The 24,057-nt window shown below is 39.9% G+C and overlaps 2 protein-coding genes across 2 annotated transcripts in view; one reads left to right on the forward strand and one right to left on the reverse strand.

Moving 5' to 3' along the window:
- CTTNBP2 (cortactin binding protein 2) overlaps positions 1-9,615 on the forward strand; it is an 80,433-nt gene extending 70,818 nt beyond the window's left edge. The window contains exons 18-23 of the mRNA XM_030448641.1: positions 421-626; positions 818-1,003; positions 2,386-2,446; positions 3,341-3,473; positions 5,749-5,850; positions 9,236-9,615. Of these exons, the coding sequence (XP_030304501.1) occupies positions 421-626; positions 818-1,003; positions 2,386-2,446; positions 3,341-3,473; positions 5,749-5,850; positions 9,236-9,481 (934 nt within the window). The 3' untranslated portion in view covers positions 9,482-9,615. The remainder of the gene's footprint in view (positions 1-420; positions 627-817; positions 1,004-2,385; positions 2,447-3,340; positions 3,474-5,748; positions 5,851-9,235) is intronic.
- A 6,439-nt stretch (positions 9,616-16,054) lies between these two features.
- The window catches only part of CFTR (CF transmembrane conductance regulator), an 83,129-nt gene continuing 75,126 nt past the window's right edge, over positions 16,055-24,057 (reverse strand). The window contains exons 24-27 of the mRNA XM_030460575.1: positions 21,619-21,708; positions 18,122-18,294; positions 17,688-17,793; positions 16,055-16,286 (exon numbers count right to left, since the gene is read on the reverse strand). Coding sequence (XP_030316435.1) covers positions 16,080-16,286; positions 17,688-17,793; positions 18,122-18,294; positions 21,619-21,708 — 576 coding nt within the window. The 3' untranslated portion in view covers positions 16,055-16,079. The remainder of the gene's footprint in view (positions 16,287-17,687; positions 17,794-18,121; positions 18,295-21,618; positions 21,709-24,057) is intronic.

Genomic DNA, 24,057 nt, shown 5'->3' on the forward strand with positions numbered 1-24,057 from the left:
TTCCCCACTCTGGCAGCAAATGGACTATGAATGAACACCTGCAAGCATGGGAACTTCTCCATGCACTGGCAAAGGCAAAAGGGGATTTTTTTTGTATGTACTTGAACACACAGCTTTCTGGAACATTCTTTCTTTTATAGCCTTGAAATGAAAAGGATGCTTTTTTGTTCCTATCTGAAGAAGGAAAAGCATTGGATGGTAAATAGTTTGCCAAAGCAGCCTGAAGAAATTTAGGTCAAACAATTTAATATAAAACAAACAAGTAAGCCTGACCTTAAGTAAAATCAGTTCTTCAGTGACACTGCATAGTCCAAAATATATATTTCTTAGAAATGCAAATCTGATAATGTTACTCAAAGTATAAAATCTTGGGGCTTGATAATTGACTCTGAGGTTAAGGGATCATTTATGTGCCTACAGGTGGATGTCCAAATTATGGAATGCTGTAATTGCTCCCAGAGTTCAAGAAGCAATACTCTCCAGAGCCTCTGTGAAAAGACCATCTGTACCAGGACAAGCAATAGCCAAAAAAAATCCTAGCCAAGGTCAACAGGCTGTTGTTAAAGCTGCTCTCAGTATCTTGCTAAATAAAGCTGTTTTGCATGGTTGTCCTCTACCCAGAACAGGTAACAGTTCCAAAGTGGGGCTTTTAATTTTTATTACTTTTTAAAAATTTCCTTGAAACACACATGCAGTTGTGATGGGAGGTGTGTGGTTAAAAGCATTTGCAGTCACTAAACTAAGTTATAGTATATGGTGATCAAAGAAGGACCATTTGCAACAGTCAGTTCTTAATATTGTTCAACCTTTGTTTCAGAGCTAGATAACTATATAGCAGATTTCAAAGGAGGAAATTTTCCTTTATCTGTGGTTTCAAGCTACAAAAATTGTAGTAAAAAAAGAGGTGAGAATGCTTCTTGGAGAAAAGTGAGCACAAGTCCTCGGAAGAAGTCAGGCCATTTGTCCTCCCAGACGTGGAATAAGCAGGAGACAAATACCGAAGGTAAAGCTTTCTATTTTCAGTTTTTAAAGAAAAATGTGGAGGGTTAAGCTGTGTAGATATGAATCTAACTTCTTCTATCTCATGAATTAAAAATTCTCAATTCAGAGACTCTCATGTTTATGTTGATCGGTAAAAAATTGCTTACTCCCCACACCCAATATCTTTGATTTTAAATTGAAAAGTCTGCTTTATTTTCACTCTAATTGCAAAAAGTAAATGTAAAAAATTCTGTGTAGTCACAGATACTGTAAAGTTTTCAAGAAGTTTCTAGATCATTTTCAGCATGCTGCTTGAATATGCATGACTGGGTCAAGCTATGCATGACTGTGTCTGTGCCTGTGTATAAATGTAAAAGTTAAACTAGTGGCTGACCTCAACTTCATAAGACATGGAGCAAGCACTTTACTTCACAGGGATAATGTTTGTATATATGCAGAAGCAACATATCATTCTTCTAAAAGTACAAATCTGTCTGGAAGGAAAACTTAGGAATACGGTAGCTGAATCAAACAGAAAAACTTGTAGAGGACAAAATCAGATTAATTATTTTTCCTTCAGAAATTGAAGGTACCTTCAGAAAGAAGAGTTAGGAAGGTATTTGGTGAGAAAGCAGATTACAAGCACACATTCCCCCTTTAGAAACAGGAAGATTCTAGCCTCAACTACTTCATAGGTAAAAGCCTGAAGTACTTGATGCCTGGAACTTTGAAGTGTTAAATTGAGCTATTCAGGTTTTCAGCTCCTGTTCAGAAAGAAGTCTGCTTTTTCTGAGCTAGGGCTCTAATGCCTTCATTTTGCTTGCTAGTTTTCTGTTTGAATTGTACATTTATCTAATCCCTCTCAAGAGGATTTAAGAAAGCAAATGAACATCACCTCAAGTGGGGTGGTTGGTACAAGTGGGATCTTGTACCAGAGTATGTGCTTGGAGTACAGTTAAAATCTGTGAATATATGGAAAAAAATGGAATAATTAATTTAATTTTAGTAGCCTTCCATTCTTGACAATCAGAACCAAATGTTCTTCATTCTAAGTAAGTTATTTGATGTTACTGAAATGAAGCAAGCTTAAATCTGTTTCTGTTGACAAGTGATTTCTCTTGAGAGAACCAGTAAGGTTGTTTCAAGTATCTCCCACAGAAACCTCATGTTCTGCCTTGCACAAAACCCTGGGCAACCCATGCCCCATTTGCCATTTTAGCAGTTCCATATGGCCCTAATGCTACTCTCAGTAGTTTGAAGGGATGTATTCTGATCTTTGACAGGCTCTATTTGATTTAATTAGGCAAAAGTAGGAACACATTTCCTCTGTTTATCACAGATCTTGGAATGAAGAAATCAACACCTGATAACACACTATAATAAGTCAGTCTCTCTCTTGTGCAGGTATAAAATCTAAGACTATGTTGCAGCCAAACTGCAAGAAAAGAGCTTCTCTCACCACTAAGTAAGTTTTAATTTCTGGTATTTGTAACACTCGACAATTAATAAAGATGATAAAATTGTTTTGTAAGTCAGCACTTTATAGTAAATATAGAGGTTGTATTTAATAATGCTTTGCTTCTAGATGTGAAGAAAGGAATCCTTCTAAATTTTCGTTTCTGAGAGAAAATAAAATTAGTGTATTTCAGTATAATTTTAGAACCCAATTCTTCAATTCAAACCTTACAGCACTATATGTCTTTTTATGTAGAAGAATAGTCTATGACTTAAGCATATTATGTAACATGTTATGTACTCTGCCATGAAAAGCCAGCCATATGCTTTTTTCACCTGACATTACATTTTAAAAACTCCTCTGGCTCTCTTAGCTAACTGAATAGCAATTCAGGGTAGTATAGGACATGTTCTTTAGTCTAAATAACACAGTTTCTCTAAGAAAGTGTACGAATTAGCCAGGGGGAACTAACTGCATTTGAGACTTTACTTCAGACTGGAACCTTGTTTCTACCATATCCACAGGCATAGAGGGAATAGAATAATTCATCTTCCAGTATGCCAAGGTTTTTTTAAGTTTTTGGGATTAATTCCAAAAAGAGAGTGGAATAAATTTGATTGCTCCATCTTAAAAAGAGCATACTTTTTGAAAATAGTACACAGAAGAATCCTGTGTTAGAATTTCAGAATGGAGAGAATAATTTTAATAGAAAGATCTTTTATGGTATCAACTGTTTACAACTGCCACTGAATGAGATGTTATTTTAATTCGGTTTATGGTAGCAAAGGTCATTTGAAAAGAAATTACTCCTTTCTAAGTGTGTGTATTATTTATTTTAAAATTCCATATGATAGTTCAGTTTTTAATTGCTCACTCTGTTTTTTGGGATATTTTTTTAACCAGATCTTCAGAGAAGGATCAATTAAAAACACTAAATCTTCAGCAAAGGCTGTCCCTTGGCTCTGATGATGAAGTAGATCTTGTGCAGGAGCTTCAAAGTATGTGTTCCAGCAAATCTGAGCCTGATATAAGCAAGGTAAACACTAGGTTCTTAAATAATTTACTTCATTACCATATGCAGTTGTTTGCTGTGTGCTTAAAATAAATTTTTAATTCACAAGCACTGCTTGAACTGAGGAATATTATTAAATTATTTGGGAATAAGCCAAAGTCAACTAATAAATTATACATTTGAAGGCTAGTGGTCTGGTTTAATATATATTATTTTAAATTGAACCCTCACTATTTTTTCTTGTAGAGATTTTTGCAGTGGAAACTGAAGTTTATAAGTTCATAAATTTATAAGTTCATAAATGCTAGAGACCTTTTTTGCATTATTGCTCCCCATGTTGTCTTTCAAGCTGTTGCTGCTTCCGCTGGTAAACTATTTCATAGTCTTAGAGACACAGGAGTATTTCCTGATATGCATTGCACAGTTTGTTGGTTTAATGTAATCCCACAGGCCCTCACAGAACTGGCTTGAAGCTCCTCTGCTCTGCAGGCAAAATGCAGCTTCATTGCCCCAAGCAAGCAAGAATTAATTGGCCTAATTCTTCTCTTGAATCATGGCAGAAGAGGATGGAGGATCTGGCAGGGCTTATGGGTTTGGGGCCAACTTCTGTGCTGGAAGGGGCTGTGGGTGGTTATTGGAGGCTTCTTGAAGCAGAGGGTGGAGCCATACATCTCCCTCATTTTTCCTTTTGCAACAAAAGCATCCACCTTGCCCTGTAGCTGTGGCCATTTTTTCTTTTCCTTCTTTCCTCCTAGCACAGCTGTAGTAGGTGGCTGTGACAGCAGGCTGCCTTCACACCAGAGCAGCCCTTTCATATCTTTTGAAACACAGATAAGAGTCAGTCTTAGGCTACTGTGCACTCAGGCTGTGCCTCTGCATCCCCTCGGATCTCCCCAAACAGCAGTTCCGTTAGTTTTGCTTTATTAGGTATTCTTTTCATTCTTTGAAATAAACAAAGTTTTTATTAAAAAAGAAAAATACTGTGTTTGGGAAAATTTTTCAGCCTAGTTAATGAAATCCTTTATTATGGTGTTTTGGTTTGGGTTGCCTTTTTAAAGTATTTCCAGTACTTGTATGAGTCACATGCACCATGCTGGAAAGCGAATCACCAGCCAGTTAGCACAGGGATTGACCATATCTCTCCTTGAGAGAATGTGATTAAAAGAAATGGTGACCCACTAAAAATTATGTTTATAGCATGTAAAATGTAATTGCTCCTTGTTGACAATTCAAGGAAATAGGAATTAGATAAGGAAGGAGATAGATGTCACTGTCTTTTGTTCAGTTTCCTCGCTGTGGGTGGAACCATCCATGGCTGGAATTTCTGTTGTGAATTCCCTAATGGAGCTTTACAGAAGTGAGGGTGCTATTGCATGTTCTCTTGGTGTGACATAATTTCAGGCTGCCATCAAAATAAGTACTTTTACTCTCTAAATTGTCCTTTCCCTCAAATATGTTCCTGCCGCCTCTGTTGTGTTGAGATCATAGAATCATAAAATCATAGAATTGGCTGGGTTGGAAGGGACCTCAGAGATCATCAAGTCCAACCCTTGATCCACTACTGCTGCAGTTACCAGACCATGGCACTTAGTGCCACATCCAGTCTCTTTTTAAATATCTCCAGGGACAGAGAATCCACTACTTCCCGGGGCAGCCCATTCCAGTGTCTGATCACCCTCTCGGTAAAGAAATTCTTTCTAATATCCAACCTAAACCTCCCCTGGCACAACTTAAGACCGTGCCCTCTTGTCTTGTTGAGAGTTGCCTGGGAAAAGGGACCAACCCCCACCCTCATTTCAGGTAGTTGTAGAGAGTGATGAGGTCTCCTCTGAGCCTCCTCTTCTCCAGTACCTTTGTGCTTGCAGAGATCAGCTTGCTCCTGCAAAGTCTTCAGTGAGGACTGAAGGTTGATCAGACTCAATCTGTTATTGCACAGTCACAAGGTTTGATGGAAAACAGCAAAAAAGAAACATGGCATGAGGGAGAGAAAATTATTGTTCCTCACTCTGTTGTTTTATCCTACTGGATAAAATGTAATGGGAAATTGCACTTAAACTCTGCTGAATAGCGTTGCTCTGGAAATGTGTGTTTAATCTTCCTCTCATAATAATCAATGTGAAATTTCTCTCTTCATCTCCCATCTCCTGCAAATGCACTCAAGAATAAAGGGAAAATACTTGAATGGATATTTATGCATTGGATCGCACAGAAACTACATGAAAATAAAATCCAAATTTGGCAAATTGAACAATCTCTTCTGTGAATAAATGAAAAATCACCATTGTCTTACCTTTTTTAGATTGCAGATTCTAAGAATGAGCTATTGATGTTCAACAATTCTCAGAAGAGTCCTGTATTTTCAGCAAGTGGTACTAACCCAAGTAAAACAGCAGCACAAAAGGTACGTGAAAAGAGTTTTCTAGTAGACTAGGGAAGGTGTCTTGAGTTTCTCCAAAACCTGAATTTCTGATTGGATCCAAAGAGTTACTGTTCCAGTGCCCTGTTCATCACAAGAGTAAGCTGTCATGATTCTTAGGGAACCTCTTAGACTTGCCAAGTTTCTTCCCTATGTTGTAATATACAGGTCTCTTGCTGTATGATTTATGAGAAGTCAAGAGAAACCCTATGTAAGAGTTTGGTGATTATGGGAAAAAATAGTCTAAATTTAAACAACCTTTACTAAAGCCAGAGCAATTTCAGAGTGGGAAGATAACGTGAATTCTACTGAAAGATAGAATAGGTCCACTATCTGTTCTTCTTTTCAGAAAAAGAAATCATTGTTAGTGAGTGCTAACCTTTCTACAAAATAGGAAGATGAAATTATACCCTGCTAAGTTCTCGTTCTCTGTATAATAAAGTCTGGGTTGTTAAACTTCTTTCCTTTTTTGGCTTCTCAGGTTTTTGAACGCCAAGAGAGCTCCTAAGCACACAGTTCAATAATCTTAGCCAGGCTAGGGTCTGTTCTGTGTGCTCCCTCACTGAGCCCTCTGTGTTCCCTCTATAGGTATTCTCTAGAGTACAGTCCAAGCATTTTCACCTGACTCTGATAAATTGTTTTCACAGAATCACAGAATCACACAGAATCACAGAATCCTAGGGGTTGGAAGGGACCTCGAAAGATCATCTAGTCCAACCCCCCCTGCCAGAGCAGGGCCACCTAGAGTACATCACATAGGAACGTGTCCAGACGGGTTTTGAATGTCTCCAGTGAAGGAGACTCCACGACCCCCCTGGGCAGCCTGTTCCAGGGCTCTGTCACCCTTACAGTAAAAAAATTTTTTCGAATATTCAACTTGAACCTCCTATGCTCCAATCTACACCCATTACCCCTTGTCCTATCACTGGTCACTACTGAGAAAAGCCTAACTCCATCTCCCTGACACTCACCCCTTACATATTTGAAAACATTGATGAGGTCACCCCTCGGTCTCCTTTTCTCCAAACTAAAGAGACCCAGCTCCCTCAGCCTTTCCTCATAAGGGAGATGTTCCACTCCCTAATCATCTTAGTAGCTCTGCGCTGGACTCTTTCAAGCACTTTTGTGGAGACACTGTCCATTTTTTGCAGGTGCAGTGAAATAGCCCTGAAAATGGCTTGACTTGCACCCATCAGGATGAGATGACTTGCCACCCTTGCCATCATATTTTTTCATATCTAAATATTCAAATGTTAGAATATTTTCTGTAATTTTATTAAAAAGCTAGAGAATAGCCTCTGCTGGACAGAAATAATTTTAGTATTGCAGATATTTCTCTAGTATATTGGAAATTACCCTAAAGATGCTCATTTCAGACATTCCAAATCAGAGCTTCACATGTGCTAATTTGGTAAGTCACCTGACCTAGCCATTCCTATTGTAAATTTCTCTAGTGATTTTTGTTCCTTTTAAAATTCCTTCTTACAATGTGAGACATAACTATATTGACCTTGGAGGTAGACAAGTTCAGCTACCTGTATGGTTTTTTAAGAACTTAGTCGAAAGATTTCATATAAAATTAAAAAAAAGAAAGATTTCCCATATCTCTGTTGAGGAAATGTTGGCAAAAATGAAGGGAACCCAACCCAACCTTTTGCTAGGTTTTTAAGTCTAATAGAAAGACAGACTTTGTTTCTGGATGTAATCATTGCTACAACAAATGTATCAAGAATCTTGCACAGTCCAGATCACAGTCTCAGTTTGGAAGCAGAAGTCAAACTCAGATAATTGTAACAATGAGAAAACTACGAAGCTGCAAGAACTGGTGCTGGAAAAAGAATCTGAGGTTAGAAACGCATCTTTTTCCAAAAGGAAATAGAATTCTGCAGGTAAAAAAAGCAATAGTGCATAAGCAGGGGAGGTTTTACCAACAGTAATGACACAAGTTACTTAAAAGGGCAAACTACCCATAATTAATTTGTTTTCATTGGCTGGAAGAAAAAAGTGTGTGAAGGAGAAAGGGAAACCTGATATGAGATGCAGAAGCTTTTATCCAGGATACAAACACATAGATGGTGATAGATGAAGATAAGGCTGGGGAGTGACCTCATGGCAGTCTACAGCTTCCTCAAGATGGGCAGTGAGGGAGGTGCTGATCTCTCTCTGGGGACCAGTGACAGGACACGAGGAAATGGAACGAAACTGCGTCAGAGGAAGGTCAGATGGGACATTAGGAAAAGTTTCTTCACTGAGAGTGTGGTTGGTCACTGGAACAGGATCCTCAGGGAAGCAGTCATGGCACTAAGCCTGTAGAGTTCCAGAAGCATCTGGATGTTGCTCTTAGTCATATGGTTTAGTCTTGGTTAGTCCAGCAAGGAGGAGGGAGTTGGACTTAATGATCCCTACGGGTCCCTTCCAACTGGAGATATTCTGTGGTTCTGTGGAATCAGAGATTAATGAGGAATAGACAATGATAAACAGTCTTTTCATGCCACCAGCTGTTCTGTAAAGAGCTGTAGCTGATAGGGAAAATGGAAGGTTTCATAGCTTTCCAGAAGATGATTTGGATTCAACTGATGCTAACAGTTGAGGTCCTAATTCTCCTTTCTTGTCAGTGGAAAGGCAGGCACCTCTCATGAAAGGTATGTTAGTGATCATTATAAAATAAACATTATCCTTCTTCTTGACTATGAGGGAACAAAAAAGTGACAACATGCTTAACTTTGGCAGTTCACGTATCTATATTTGGGCAGGGTGAATATGGTACAGTTTTTAAGAGTGTAGCTTCTTAGCATATATAATTTGAGATTCTAAAACCTAATTTAAAATAAAGCAGTCTATAAGATATTTGTTAAAATGTAACTAGCATTTTGATTTTCATTCTTGAAGTACTATTTTTGTTATTATTATTCTGTTATTATTTATGGTCTTCATGGTGCTAAAGCAGCGAATATCTTTATTCAAGCTGTAAAGCTTATTTATTGATCGTAAGTACCTGGATCTCCCTTTTTTCCCTTTTACCTGTAGCTGCAGCTATCATATTTCTGCAGTAATGAAAGAACATGCATTTCTTATTTTGTGTACTTCCAACATTGAGACCTCTCAGAATCAGCTGAAGTTTTTTCAATCTCAAGGCAGTAAACCTGTTGACTTATTTTGGTATTTTAAGATGGTGCTGATATTTCCTTTCAGACAAAGAAGCAAAAAACCAGCCACAGTTTGTTTACCAAGCAGTAAGAAGCCATCATATTAAGCTGCAAAAGATTATAAGTAGCAAGGGTCCTGTGGGGCTGGTAGGCTTGGTGCATTGTTTTCCAGGTCCAATGGCAATAATTATTTATACAGAAAATGTCTGTTTTTTAATTCACAGGATGGAATGCATCCTCTCAGCAGCAGTCGAACTGTGGAAAGCAGCAACAGTAAATCAAAGACAGAGTTGGGTGTTTCGAGAGTTAAATCTTTTCTTCCTGTTCCTAGAAGTAAAGTCACCCAGCCTTCTCAGAATACTAAAAAAAGCAGCAGCAGTAATACAAGGCAAATAGAGGCAGATAATAACACAAAAAGAGAAATTTGGAATTTGCACAAAAAAGAACAAATACAAAAATCTAATAAATAAACTGCCTACCATACAGTTTTCTGTGTTCATATAATCTCTATTGCAAAGAACCAAGTACTCAAATATGTAAATATTTTTTTAAAATAAACTGTTTCCCTGTAATGTAAAGTTTGTACAGGACCACGGTTTTATTTCTATGTAAATCAGCTCAAAAATATTGATTTAAACTTCAGAAATGGGCAGTTTTGCCACCTTCATAGATGTTTGCTTTTTTTTTTCCTTCTTATTAAAATTACTCATTTAAATGATTATATTCAGGGTTATTACCACGGGATTCTGTTTGTGTATATACTGTACATAAATATATTCTATTAAGTTCATGTGTTAAACTGCATTCAGATGAGTTGCACAATATGTTCATCAGTGGCTTAAAGCTGTTGTACATGCATTTTAAAGACATGGTGTTGTCTTCACTTAATGAAAAACAAATGGAATGTGGCAATAATGAAATTGATTGGAAATGCAGATCAATTACTTTCAGCTACAAGCCATATTAAATATTTTGATTTCCCATTACCTGCCTACTGCATTGTGACTTTGTTTCTCCCAAGCTTCTCTTCACCTAAAACCATGATTAATTTCTGTTCTTTTATCTTTTAATAAAAGAGATTGAGAAATTAAAATGCAATAAAAGTTATTTTTCTCAGACTCTTACTCTTTGCTAGAATTGAAGAAAACATAATCATTTATTAACTTAGTCTTTCTTGTATACTGTAAAAACTTTTATATACTTCATTAGTGTTTTAAAAGTACTCAAGAAATAATAGTGTTTTAACAGAAACATTTTACTGGAGAGGAATTTGAGCACACGCTTAACTACAGTATTATCAGAGATAATGTAGTAGCGATAACAGGAGTTACTATGTAATTACCAATTTCTATTGTGGATTTAAGATGTAATTGCTGTGAAATGATACTTGAGTTGCAGTTAAAATGAAGTATTTTTCATTTTTCCCCTCACTACAGAGGTAGCTAATGTTCCCACCAGGGAGAGTTTCTACGAAGGGGAAATTTCCCCACTCTCTGCTTACGGCAGCTGCAGCAGTGCACATGGGGACTCTAAGAGCTTGGGAACTCTTGTTGCCTACCAGATGAGGTATGGAGACAAAGGAAAGTGCAGAGCTTTCTTAGCTCAGACGTAGCTGCCTTCTGAGGGGGCTACCAAGAGGTTGTTTTGAGAGCTGTGGACAGTAGCATGCTCACGCTGATAATTTCCAAAGTATCGTTTTTCTCAAAATAAGCCTGGAAGATGAGAGGATTACCTAACTGTGTCCTAACACTTCACCTTTATATGTAAAACTGTCATCCCAAACTCATGTCAATAAAATTTTTGTACTGCAAGACAATAGTCTGTCTTTCTGTCTCTTAGCTTGTGTGTATCTCTATTGATACAGAAGCTTATTTCTGTAATAATTTCCTGCACAGTATATACAGAAAATACCGTGCCTCTTGGTATCGACTGTTTTTCTAAAACTTGGATTTCTTATGTGATAGTAATGTATAACTGGATACGGATGAGTTCTCAAAAGGTTTATATATATATTTTTTTTTTTTACTAATTTTGGTGCTGAAAATGGGATGCTACATTTGCAGTTGGCTCTTGGCAGTCTCTCAGCAATTCGCATCCCTCATGTGCTGAAGCTGTGGGGCAGAAGTCTGGTAGCTCATGTGAGAAGCTCAGACATGGATTTCATGGTGAGGAGGAACACAAAAACTTTTTTTGTGGTGATCACAGGAGTTGCTGTTAACATAAGGATATATTGTAACAATTAATTGCTTTTTTATGGAGGAAAAAAAGGTATAAGAAAAGAAAAATCCTGGTATGGTTCTAAGCTGGACTTGTTCTGCATTGAAATCTCACCTTGCAAATGTCAGACCTTATTTAGCTCGAGTTAGCTGTGTTTCTGTGTGGTCTTAGGCACAGTATCCTAAATCATGTTTTGAAATGTATGTTGAGACTGAGAATCAAGTTTCCTTTGCTGTACTTGGAGGGAAAATTTGCAGATGGTGGAGTAACTTTGGTCATTTGTTCATAATTGGAAAGTTAGATCTCGCTGAAGTTAGCACTGCCTCTCAATGCCCTCATTATCCTTCCTTTTAAGCCTGCTGTCTAAATCTCTCTCCATCTGCACCTCTTACCTGGTTGACTTCTACCTGCTGTCATTTTGTTTGTCCATCTTTCAGTTCAGCACAATCTGTGGTATCCATACATCTTTAATCACCTGGTATATTGCACATCTCCTTCTTCTGTAGTAACTGTTAAGCTCTCTCATTGGGCTGTATCAGCTCCTGCCCACATAACCACAGGAGGGTTTGCATGTGAACAGGAGCATCCTGGCTTCCTGCTGGTTTATCACCAGGGCTGAGACAGTTTGTGCAGGAAGAAGGAAAGATTCTGACCATGAATTCACAGCTTCACTTGATCTTCAGTCTCTTCCTGTGATGCTACAACCAGCACTCCACATACATGACTTGTAACATCAGCTACTCTCATTTTGACTTAGTAATTGGCAAAATAATTTTTCTTTGCTTCCCATGTCATAAGCAGAGAGGTTTTTAACTCTGCTCAATGGTGGAGCACACTGCCCCGTGCTGCTCTCTGCTCCCTCTGCTATTAACCCTTGAGATATCTTTAAAAGAGGTGAGGTAAGTGAAGTGGGAGAGCCCCTTGAGAACCTCCAGTTGAATTTACAAGGGCTGCATTTTGAGATTGAAGTAAGTCCTGGTGAATAAAATTAGTAGGAATACTGTTTATCCTAGGAACAGGAAATTTGTTTTGGCAAATGTGAGGTTTTGCAAAGGAAGTGCGTTACTCTATTGCATTGCATGTTGCTTAATTTGCAAGATTTTTAGGCAGCAATTAATTGGTCATTAGTAATTGTACACACAGTTCTGAAGTGATTTTTCTTTTCCTTCCAAATGTTAAATCATAGACAAATAATGGTTGAGCTAAAATACCATATCTATATCAGAAAGAGGAGAAAAAAATGATCATGTTTTTAAATAAAGTAAATTTAAAGCAACAAGTTGCATAGTTCTGAACTGACCTTCAGCAATTAATGGCAATTAGAATTAACCTTAATGTGAGATGTTTCAAAAGGTACTTTTTCTCAGAGCTGCCACTTTTCAGAGAAAAAACTTGAACCTGTTATTTAAACAGGGGAAGGATAAGCGTGGAAGTCACTGGGGTTCAAGCAGCTCTGCTGCTGTTGCAACAGGCCTAGGGATGTGAGGCTTGTGGAAATGGAGGAGGTGGATCTTAAGAAATACCTTTGGAAACAGGTATTTTATTAATAAAATACAAAGCTGTTAAGATGTCAGTAAAGCAATTGTGGGAGCCAAATTGGTTTTTGGAATAGAGGCTTGTTTGAACCCAGTGAGATACCAGCTAATACCTGAGCCCCTTTCCTGCTAATGATGATTATGAAGCTGCTCAGTGTAGTTACTGCATATGTAAGATCTAAGAATTAAATGTGTTTGTTTGGAATAATCTTGCATGGCTGCTGCTGTCCTGAGAGGTCATTAGTGCTGTGTTAGCAGTTTGGACACCCTTCTCTGAACTTGAGGAGAACTACAGACCCTTTGCAGGATCATTTCACTTTTTTCAACTGTTTTGATTTCTTCTTAGCAGGCTTGTAAATTAAAATATGTGTAGTATTAGAGTCAGAGTAGTCTTTTCTTTGGCCATGTATTAAACACATACCCAGGCCCCTTTTAGTGGCATATGCATGGGTGTCTTTAAATAACAAATTGCTTTGGGAAGGGTATTTTTAATACTTGCTTTGTTTTAGCACATGTATGCAAAGTGAAGCACATAAAAAGAGAAATCCTCCAATAATTCTCAGCTTGTGCTTATGAAGGTCCTTGGTCTTTTCTTCCACTGTGCTTGGGTTGTAGCTTGGTTTGGTTTGGTTTGGTTTTGGTTTGGTTGGTTTGTTTTCCCTACTGTGCTCCATATTCCACCAGCATGTGTGACTTCCCAGCTTAGCTTCAGGCAAAAAGCCCTGAGAGCTGTTACTCCACCAACAGCTACAAGAAAGTTCATTCTAGCAGGTAACACACACGCTCAACCTTTGCTGGGCAGCAGATGCTCTCATCCTCTTGGAGCCCGGTGCATGTTCCAGCCTCTGAGCTCCAAGGTAGTTTAAGCACTGTTTGAGAACTGGAAGAAATAGCAGGTTCTGCCTTTCCCCACTTGCCTTTGGAGGGCAGAGCCAGCAGTGTCTGCAGGATGGGGGTGCCTGGGTACTGATGGCAGAAGCTGCTTGAATGAGTGTTGTTCCGCAGGGCAGAAAGTGGCCAATTCACTGATTTTACTTTTTCCTTCAAAGTGCTCTTGTCTGACAATGTCAGCAGCTCCACGTACATACAGTCCCTCTACTATCTGCTCCAGCTCTATTTACCTTTCCCTTTCTTGAAACGTCTCCCTGTCCACTAAGTGAAACTCTTCACTTCCCAACTCCCTTTCACAAAGACCTCCCCCAACACTGACACTACCAACTGTGCCAGCTCTGAAGTGCCCACTGATTCTGATGACGCAGTAGTCCTTTTCTTGATGATCTCTCCATATGACCTTGTTTATTTAGAAAATAAACTGTCCCACATGGTATGTCTGCTCCTCTGAGTAACATCCTGAACCAGAGTGATCCTTGGCATTTCTCCTCGGCCTTGGCCTCGGCCTCCTGGGCAGTCGTGGCCATAGGCGTGGTACCAGCAGAACCATGTGAGGGCAACCATCCGGGGCAAAAAGAGGGCCAAGGTGCTGCTGTGCTCTCCATACACATTTGTTTTCATTTGTTATAAAGGCTGAAGCAAGCAGAGCTCAGTGGCAGAGAAACAGTGGCTGAGCGGCAAAATCGAGACTTGGGGGTACCCAGAAGGCTCTGTGAGGAAGAGGAGCTGCTTTGTGGAGAGAATTTAACAAATCAAGATGGTCATGAAGGCAGAAAGGAAAGAGGCCCAGGTACATGCCAGAAAACAAAGATAAAAGTACAGTATGAAGAAGCAGGTGGGAAAAGCTATAAAATCGGAGCAAAAAACATTTGCAGAGGAAATCTCCGATGTGGGACACCGAAGATTTACCGTGGAACAGAGCCAGAGGGAACAAGGGGGAGGGGGAGGAGCAGGGTGAGCGGCTGCTCCGGAGCCCCGCAGCACCACCTAGTGCCGCCCGGCCCGGTTCGGCCTGAGGATTCCATCCACCGGTTTCATAATAAAAAACATTTTAAAATAAATAAACAACACAATAAAACGATGGGTATGTTTTGATAGGCAGCAAGGACTGAAGTGGAAGCAGCAGAACAGATCTGGGGTGGCTGCACTGAAAGGGAGGGGTGTTGAAATGTGTCATACAGGCAGTCTCTCTTTTTTTATTCTTCTTTTATTATTTAAAGAAAAAAATATCTAAAATATCAGTATCACTAGAATACTTTCGTGCACAAAACCAGCATTGGACAGTACCTGGCCTAGCTCTGGGGCTGCCCTCGTTTTGAACAGATCTATTGTAATCTGACATCAAAGAATAGTAGCAAAAAAACTCCCAACGATCCAAATATAAAACTTTTTGTACAAATATATTTGTCTTTATAGAACATAATCACTCTTAAAATACATAATTTCCTTAGTAAATGTCTGCAACAATATTAAAATAAATAAAATATCCTAGAGAAAGTTCAGTTTCATCATAAAACTGCAAACCAGAGGAGTACAAAAGTTAATTTCATTATTAAAGTCTACTTCAGAGAGGGGGGTTTTTTGTTGGGTTTTTTTGTTTTTTTACCAGAGTAAAAAGCATATAAAGGTGCCAGACCTATGCAGACTGTTTCAGCTATGCTGCCAAGAGTCCTACCTCTCACTAGATCCTGAATCCTGATGTCTGCCTGCACTCATCCCACCGACTGGCTGGGAGTGTGTTCACGATTGGGTGGAGCATCTGCTAGGATTTAGGAGGAAATGCCAATTGTCCCTAACTGTGGAGACATGACAGATGTTGATTGGCTTGCAAGTCAATATCCTCTCTTCCTTCATTCTCACCTACATTTCCACCTTCATTCTCAGCTGCTATGAAAGCTGAAATTACAGCTGCTGCATGAAAAACAAAGAGGAGGAAGTTTTCAGTGCGCCTTGTTATTACAGTCCCTTAATTCGTTTGCAGAAGTGAATCCAAAGAAGCTTTTTACATTCTGATTTTTCTATTTTCCACCCACGTTTGATTATTTGTCTCACATTCTTCCTGCTGCCTGAACCTCTCACCCAGCAAGGAGCAAGAAAACATTTCTTAAAAAGTTTTCTGAAACAATTATGTCAGGCTAGGCAGGTTACTTCTGCTTGCCCATCTCATCTGTACCAAATCAGAGCAGCTTTTCAAAGGAAGTCCAGTTTTACCACTTCAAGTGACAAAACTTCAAAGAATGTACTAGCTTGCACACAACTAACCATGGAAGGGAAGTAACTCCCAAAAGCACGTGTAGTCACTGGAGTGAACACCTCCTGAAAGGTTCAGTCTGTACATGACTCCCACAGGTTCAGAAGTACTGGGCTTTTCCTCATGGGGCACTCCCGCTAAGTCACTCCACAAAGAAGGGGCCAACACCGTGCCTCACAGCCTCGTCTCCTGCACTTCTTCCTCCGTCTCCTCCTGCAGGGCAGTGATTTGGGGGTGGGGTTTGCGTTTGCTGGAGTGTCTGTGGTGTACTGGGAGCAGCCTCAAGCGATCAGCGTGGCTGATGGCTTGCCTGAAGGAGCTCTTCTCGTTCAGCAGCTTCTGAATGGATTCATACTGCCTCAATTTATTGTCCTCGATTACCTGAGGAAACATTTCACATGAGCAACAGCGGTGCTGGCAGAATTCAACCAACACAGCAACCAGAGCAGAAAAGAGAAACCAGATGCAAGAGAGATCTAACAGGAAAATCCCAGATTAGAGTTTGCAGTTCTAATTGCAGCCATTAAAAAACCGAAGATGGTAACATTTGAATATCTGGAAAAGGTGCCTTATAGCTCAGGTTACAAAGTGCTGCTGGGTTTGCTGGTTTCTCCTGGCAATATGACTGACTTTTACCTCTGAGCTGGTTCACTGAAGTCTCCAGGTTGGGTGGCATTCCCCTGGCTGAACTGCTAGGTTAAGAAGGCGTTCGCTGCAGGCAGGAGGGCTGCATGGCAAGCAGAAGGAGAAGGCTGCCAGCGAGGTGCCTCTTTGCTTTCCTCTGGCCAAACAAGGAAGCGCTGCTGGGCTGTGTTTGAGGGAGACAGCAGGTTTGCCCTGTAGCGCTGTGCCAGCTTGCCTGTGTCAGGCAGCAGATGGGAAAAAATCAGGCTCCTCTGCCCTGCAATGCCAGCACTTCTCGGGTGAGGGCATAGGTCTGACAAGAAAGATTTTTTAGCAGCTCTGTTGCTCAGATGTTATTGGGAAGGAGGGAAACCCGCTCTGGGCAGAGGGAGGCTGCCTGCCCGGGGGCTCTGTGGCCACAGCCGAGGGCAGGAAGGCTGAATGAGCTCCAGCACACACCGAGGAGCAGCACGTCCAGAAGGACCCACAACCTGCCTGCTGAATTGCTTGCTTCAGCTTTATACTATATCCCTCCTGCTGTGCTAATACACCCAAATCAAACACACCTGGAAAAAGATGTTTCACTCTGCTAATATAACAAAGGTCTTCTCTTTTGAAAGAGTCAAGAAAATACAGAGGAAGGAACCTAATTTTTAAGAACAGTTGCAGAACTTGCCCTTTATTTCCTTTACTAACCATTTTCATTTAACAAAGGAAATACCCCAAGACTTCACTACTTTGCCATCTTGATTGAACAAGAAAGGAACATTCAAGAAATCAACGACTCTCACCATCAGATATTTTCTCAGAAAACCCCTTTGCCCCACGGAGCCTCCCACCGTTTAAAAGCGAGTGCAACTGTTGAAATGCTAAAGCTCTGTGAGATGCTGGGATTTTTCTAGAGCTCCTGAGCCAATCGACAGTATAAGGCACCTGGGACCTTCCATGTGACCCAGCTCATCTGAACACAGGAGTCTACACCAGCTCATGTGAAATTACCCACAGGAGCCTGCCCATCTTCTGCATGTGACCATGTTGCTCAGCTGCCTTGAATGACCCTTGCTGATCCAGCCAACTTCATCAGTTCTGCTTGCTGTGTTTTGCACATTCATCAAATGTAATGAAAGAACAATAGGTGAGGCTATGAGAAACACTCACCAAAAATCTCTGGCACTCCAGCATTGCCTCGAGCCTGTGTTCAGAGAGTATCACCGTGCAGTTGGCAAATGCGTGCTTCAGAGTCTTCCTGATCACTTGAGAAGTTCTGAAAGGCAAACAAGCACAAGTGCTGAGACTGCAGTGCACATGGCAGCACAGCTCATAACTTTATTGATGTTACAGCTAGTTACAGCCTAGCTGTGTGATGTAAAGCTCACATGCATGGACACCATCCCCCTGCAGTGTCTCAGCACGAGGCATTTCTGCTAAGTGCTCAGGTTCTAAGCAGGCTTCCCTGATCCCCCATGCAGAGTTAATAACATATATGACTTAAATCAGGTTTAGTAATGGACCAGACAAGTTACTTTGCATGCTGCTGCCTCACCGATTTTCTTATTTCGTATTAGGAGATAAAACAAATGATCAGAACATACACAGGGTCCAGGTGAGCACTTGGTTCATCGAGCAGCAAGATTTTAGCTTTGCTGAGAACTGAGCGGGCAAGGCACATCAGCTGTTTGTGACCGTGACTGAGGACACAACCTCCATCCACAAGGACAAAATCAAGCTGGCCTGGAAACTGCTCAATTACAGACTTCAGCCCAACCTGCCAGAAAGAAAAAGGACAGGAAAAATCAATGAGATATGGCTGCTGCTGACTGCGGGTATGGCAACCAATGCCTTTCATTTCCTTGCCTTTCAGTTCTGACAGTGAAAAGAAAAATGGATGAAAAGTGGAATTTGTCGTATAAAAGCTGAAAACCAGTATCCAGGTGATGTGAAAAACACTGAAATATGTGACTCTTGCAACATGCTAGGATTTATGTTGGGAATCTGAGAGTTAATGCTTCATTTGTTTGTCACAAACAATGAGTTTTGGCATTCTGACCAAGACATTTTGAGTTATAGGCTGGAGAAAGCAATATATTTGAAACTTTTTATTCAGCAGTGATGTGCAACATTGGAAATGTTAAGGAAAGTGATTTTTTTAAAGGAAACAGGCCTCTTTGGTTGCTAGGAGAGTAAAAAGAAATGACCAAAATTCACATACTACATTACAGCAACAGAGAAGATAACCCAGGTCATCACAGCAGTTGTCTCTTTGGCTGTGAGAGTGTTCTCATCTGCTCTTTCTGTTGCCCCAAAGGTCTTAGGCACTTTGTTCACACTACTGGCATCACAGGCTTCCCTCTGGCACTTGTGACAAAACATTTAGGGAGGTGCCTGTGCCAAGTGAAGCTGCTTCCCTTGCACCAGAAACTGGAATCCAGCCCAGGAGCTGTCTTATAGTTTCTTCCACTGCTCCTTTCCACTCTCACTGGGAGATAGATTTTGTACACCTTTGCATCTTCCACAGGTCAAAACCAACTGTGCTCCTTGGGCTCATTAGTACCATTTAGAGATAAATATTTGTAAAATATGAGAACTATGAAACATATGTAAGTTGCATTGCTCAAAAAATGTGATGCAACTTGATGGGGTTTTGAAGAGGCCCTCTTGGGTTTTATAATACTTCTGACCCACAATTAATTTGCATCCCAGGGGAAAAAAAAATATTGCAGTTCCTCTTTTGTGTTTCCATTTTTTTTTGTGTTCCATTTTTCAAGGAAACCATATTTAACCAGGGGTGTTTGGTTACATCTGTTGAGTTTCTGAGGAGTTCATTTTCTTCATAAACAAATTAAAACCAGTGCTTTGTTCCTTACTCCTCTTTAGAACACACATTGTGTCCTTTAATGAAATTTTGCATCTAATGGCTGAAAAATGCACTTTCTTCTTAAAAAAGCACCAGGTCTCTCCATGTACCTGTAAGGTCCAGACAACTGATTGGTCTCTTTTCCCAGGCAACTCTCAGTAAGACAAGAGGGCATGGTCTTAAATTGTGCTGGGGGAAGTTCAGATTGGATATTAGAAAGAATTTTTTCACGGAAAGGGTGATCAGACATTGGAACGGGCTGCCTGGGGAGGTGGTGGACTCTTCGTCCCTGGAGACATTTAAAAAGCGACTCGATATGGCACTCAGTGCCATAGTCTAGTGACTGTGGCGGTAGTTGATCAAGGGTTGGACTCGATGATCTCTGAGGTCCCTTCCAACCCAGCCTATTCTATGATTCTATGATTCTAAGAACAGACTCAAAAGTTGACTCAGTCAGATTCAGGTGCTGAGATATGGGGGCAATAAAAAGTGAAACATATGTGTTCAGCCAACACCTTGCTCTCTGCTGCTAATTACAAGGAACAAAAAATGTGGTGCTGATCTCAGCAGGATCCTTTACATCCTCAGCAGCTAATGCAGGTCAGGGAGAAGCTAACAGTTAACTTTGTGCCATGCTCCCAAAGTTACACTGCCTCCCTGCTGCTAAAAAGCCAGATTTCAAGCCCATGAGCTTTGTAAACAGTCCAATCACTCTGACTAAAAAGTAATACAGTTCTCTTTTCTATTTTTTTCCTCTCTCACCTGTGCAACAAAAAACTCTACATCACATATAGATTTGCCATATTTCTTAATGATAAATACTTTTTTTTTATTGTCACTGTAAATGAAGTTTAGGTCTGTAAAAACCCAGTCTCAATTCTCACACACAATCAAAACAATCAAGTCAAATTTGTCTTTTCCAGGAAAGGGGGTGTTAATCCACGCTCCATTTTTAGCTCAGCCTCAGAGTGGAGTACAGCACTGAGCACCCTCTTGCCTCTTCTAGGACAGTCTGAAAAGCTGCTGTCACATCATTTAATGAAAAATGTCACAATGTTTTTATTTGACAGTGAACTACTAGAAAGTGTCTACTTTCCTCTTTCCCTAGCACAGGGAAGAAATGAGATAAACCCAGGAGAGACAGAGTGCATAGAGTTAACCTTCTGTATGAGAAAGGAGGAAGCTTTTGGATGAAGTCCCACACTTGTAAGTATTTTCTGATACTTGAGGCTTGCTATGAACACGGAAAATGGCACCAGTTCATTGTTGAGTCTGTGGTAATTAGGTCATGTCTACCTCAGAAAGAGAAATCTCCTTTCTAGACTGCAGCCCTTTCCCTCCTCTAACTCTCATCTGCCTTCTCTGGAGGCACCTATGCAACCCATTAAGCACTGTCAGAACCAATAGGTGGCACCTGGCAACTGTAATGCACAGGGTTCAGTTCAACACAGCAACACAACTATACAAATCTGGGACCTAATCTTGAAAAAAAAAAGTAAATTGCTAAAACCTCAGCATAAATCTAGAAGTAAAGTTTCCTGGTCATAAAATCTAATATTCCGTGATTCTTATTTTTCATGGGGGAGGCAGCTGCCCATGAAACAAGCAGTAGGTAAGCCTGCATGTGGTGTCAGAGAGCACTCCTTCTCAGCTGCTTTTATGCTGGCCTGAGAATCACAATAACTATAAAATATTTTGAGGAAAGCTTTTTCTAACCTGAATATAAATATTTCCTATCACAGTAATACCCGCCTTATTTCTAGGACAGGCCACAGATGTTTTTCTCTGTTTTCCTGGCCTCCAAAATGTTTCCTAGACATCTTTGTACATTTTGGTAGAAAAATGCCTTGCAGAGATTTCATATATTTGGGAAACAATTAAAAAAGAGAAAAGATTACAGGACATTTTGCTGCATCAGCTTCCTCCACTTTTTTTCTCACAGGGTCATCCAGCAGAGGCAAATATAAAACCTCATCTACACTAAAGCACTACCTGAGTAACCCAGACTAAGCTGTAGAGAAGTTTTTTTCTTTTTTCTTTTTTTAAAGAACTCTGACAAAAGCACCTTTTTATTAGGTAACAAGGAAACATGTTTATAACACAGAAGTACCTTCCCTCGGCACTTTTATTCCCAATACTCTATACACATGTAACACATGACACTCATTTGACCAACACTGCACTCTGCAGTCACCACCTCCCCAGAGGGACACAAATAACATTGAACATTTTTACCTCCTCTGCAACTTTCCATATTTCTTCATCTTTCCACTGCCCATAAGGATCCAAATTCATCCGAAAAGTTCCGGAAAATATGAATACCTTCTACAAGAAAAAAAAATATATAGGCACAGGTAGATAGAAACCTTGAAACATTGTGTAAAGCATAGTAAATAGTAAAACACAGAGAGGAAAGAATAGCCCTCTGCAGTTTCCAGGTGTTTATTTCAGTTTAGTAAAAGTTTTTAAAACATTTCTCTAAAAAAGTGATTTTAGAAATCCTTATGTTCAGTCTTTTGCAGTTCTCCTTATAAAAACTTAGCCAAACTTCTCTGAAAAGTGGGAATTTTCAGCAGTTTTCAGAATTAAATATTGCATTTCCACTTTTTGCATTTTTTAATAAGCCTTTACGTTTCTTTTAAAATTACTAAACCAAAGTTTGTGTTTTGACAGTTTTGTTTTGAGAGAAAAAAACCTGTCGGATAGTTGTCAGTAATTCAAGGAGTTAAGGTTAAGGACTTAAGATGTTTCTAAGATATGAATTTCTCTTTTTCTAATCGATTGTAGCCAAACATATAAACAACACCATTCTCTTACCTGACATCACATCACATCCCAGTCCTATCTCAAAAGAAAGGTTTTTTCCTCTCTTTCTCACTGTCACATCACTGAGATGTGATGCAGAACAGCCTGATTCACAACCGCAGCAGCAGCAACCTGGTTGCTGGTGTAGGAGGCCTCCCTGATGCATGCAAGAGCCTGTGCCCTCTTCCTGCTGGGTCCTTCCTTCCAGCACACACGATGAAGAGGATGCACATATCTGGGCACCAAGAGTGCATCCTTCTTGCTCTGAACTTTACTGCTCAGTTCTGCTTTCCTCATCAGTTTAGGCAAGCAGGTTTAAATGAACATCCCTTGGATACATGTTTCATAGCTCAAAAAACAAAGACCCAGAAAAAATTAAATATTTGTTTAATCTCTTTTTACATTAGGTGGGTGTGTCAGATTCTGGTGAGAATGACGTTCTTCAAGGGACACGGAGGTTGCACAACTTTTTTAACAAGATAAAACCAAGCTCTTGCTTTCTGTGCTGCGAGGTACACCTACTGCTTGTAGCAGTGAGAACTTGCTCTCAAAGAATTTAAGTGCCTTGTTGAGAAATACTACCACTTGCTTGCTCTTTCCTTGTACATACGGAACAAATACCAAGAGGAAAGATTTGAGACAATTATTTTATTCTCTTTTGTCTTCCTAAAGAAAATATTTATTTAGAGAAAATGTGTTGAAATATCAGTGATTCACAGCCAAATAATTTACTGGAGTCTTGGTAGTTAAATGGCACTGGGGGCAACGAAAGACTCCCTGTACCAGAGAGAGTATACTTACCAACTACTTTCCCAGAGTTTAGTCAGTCTACCACAATTTGTATCTAACTTAATCTGGGAACTTGGCATTCTTTCATCAGATTTTACAGTGATTTATACCCACATTAACATTAATCATTTAATTATGATTAATTGAAAGTTTAAACATGACATACGAGAATAAACTACTTTAATTAATTTTCTTTAGTAAGAGATGTAAACCATTGCCAATAAATTATTTGGTGCAAGAGAGAAGAAATTACCTGATTCCAGAGACCAGAGGAGAAAAGCAGCTGCACGTGGTGCCCTGCAGTCAGTGGGGTAGATTTAAGTGTGATGATCCCTTCCCCACCAGAAACACCCTGAGCAAGCTGCAGTGGAGGCTGCACCACACACAGAGATTAAAATACTTCTGGTAGAGGCTCAGGGAAAGGGTAGACACCTTCCTTTATAACCACAGTTGTTAATAGCAGTGAGTGTTTCAGTAAAGTTCAGCCCAGTCCTTTTCCCATGCCCTGCACTGATCAGGAGGTGTGAGTGTGGCAAAGTCTTTGCAGCAGAATTAGATTCCTACCCAGTGGGTGCGGTGGAAATAATAACACTGCAGAAGGAGTGTAAGATGTGGGTTTGTTCCCACTCTGAGCACCACACATATAGCTAATGGAACAGGTATTTTCATTTTTCAGTGGTAAAGAATAGTTAACTGAACAAACCAGTTTTAAAGGTGATAGGGCTGAATAACATTCCTGCTGAAGTGCAGCAAGCAGAGAAATAAAGGGTACTACTTTCTTCAGAAACTGCTGTTATTCCTAATAACTTTCAAGAAGCAGGGCACTAAAAGCAAGCCATTCCCAAGAGAATTTTTTTTTCCCACAAGGTAAATATTTCATTGTCCTGAATTCTGGTACTTATCTCTCCATTTCAACACCTCCTTCCTCCCAGATCACTAGAAACTGGGAATGGGTTTACTTGAGTAAATAGCATGCTAGTCACATGGGCAGTTTAGAGGCCACTTAAAATGAAACTGAAAAAACCCAACAAAATTCTTAAAAACTAGAAGTCTAAAGTGAAACAAAGCCAAAAGTGGAGC

Source organism: Calypte anna, chromosome 1 (genome assembly GCF_003957555.1).
Source record: "Calypte anna isolate BGI_N300 chromosome 1, bCalAnn1_v1.p, whole genome shotgun sequence".
Taxonomy (NCBI): Eukaryota; Metazoa; Chordata; class Aves; order Apodiformes; family Trochilidae; genus Calypte; species Calypte anna.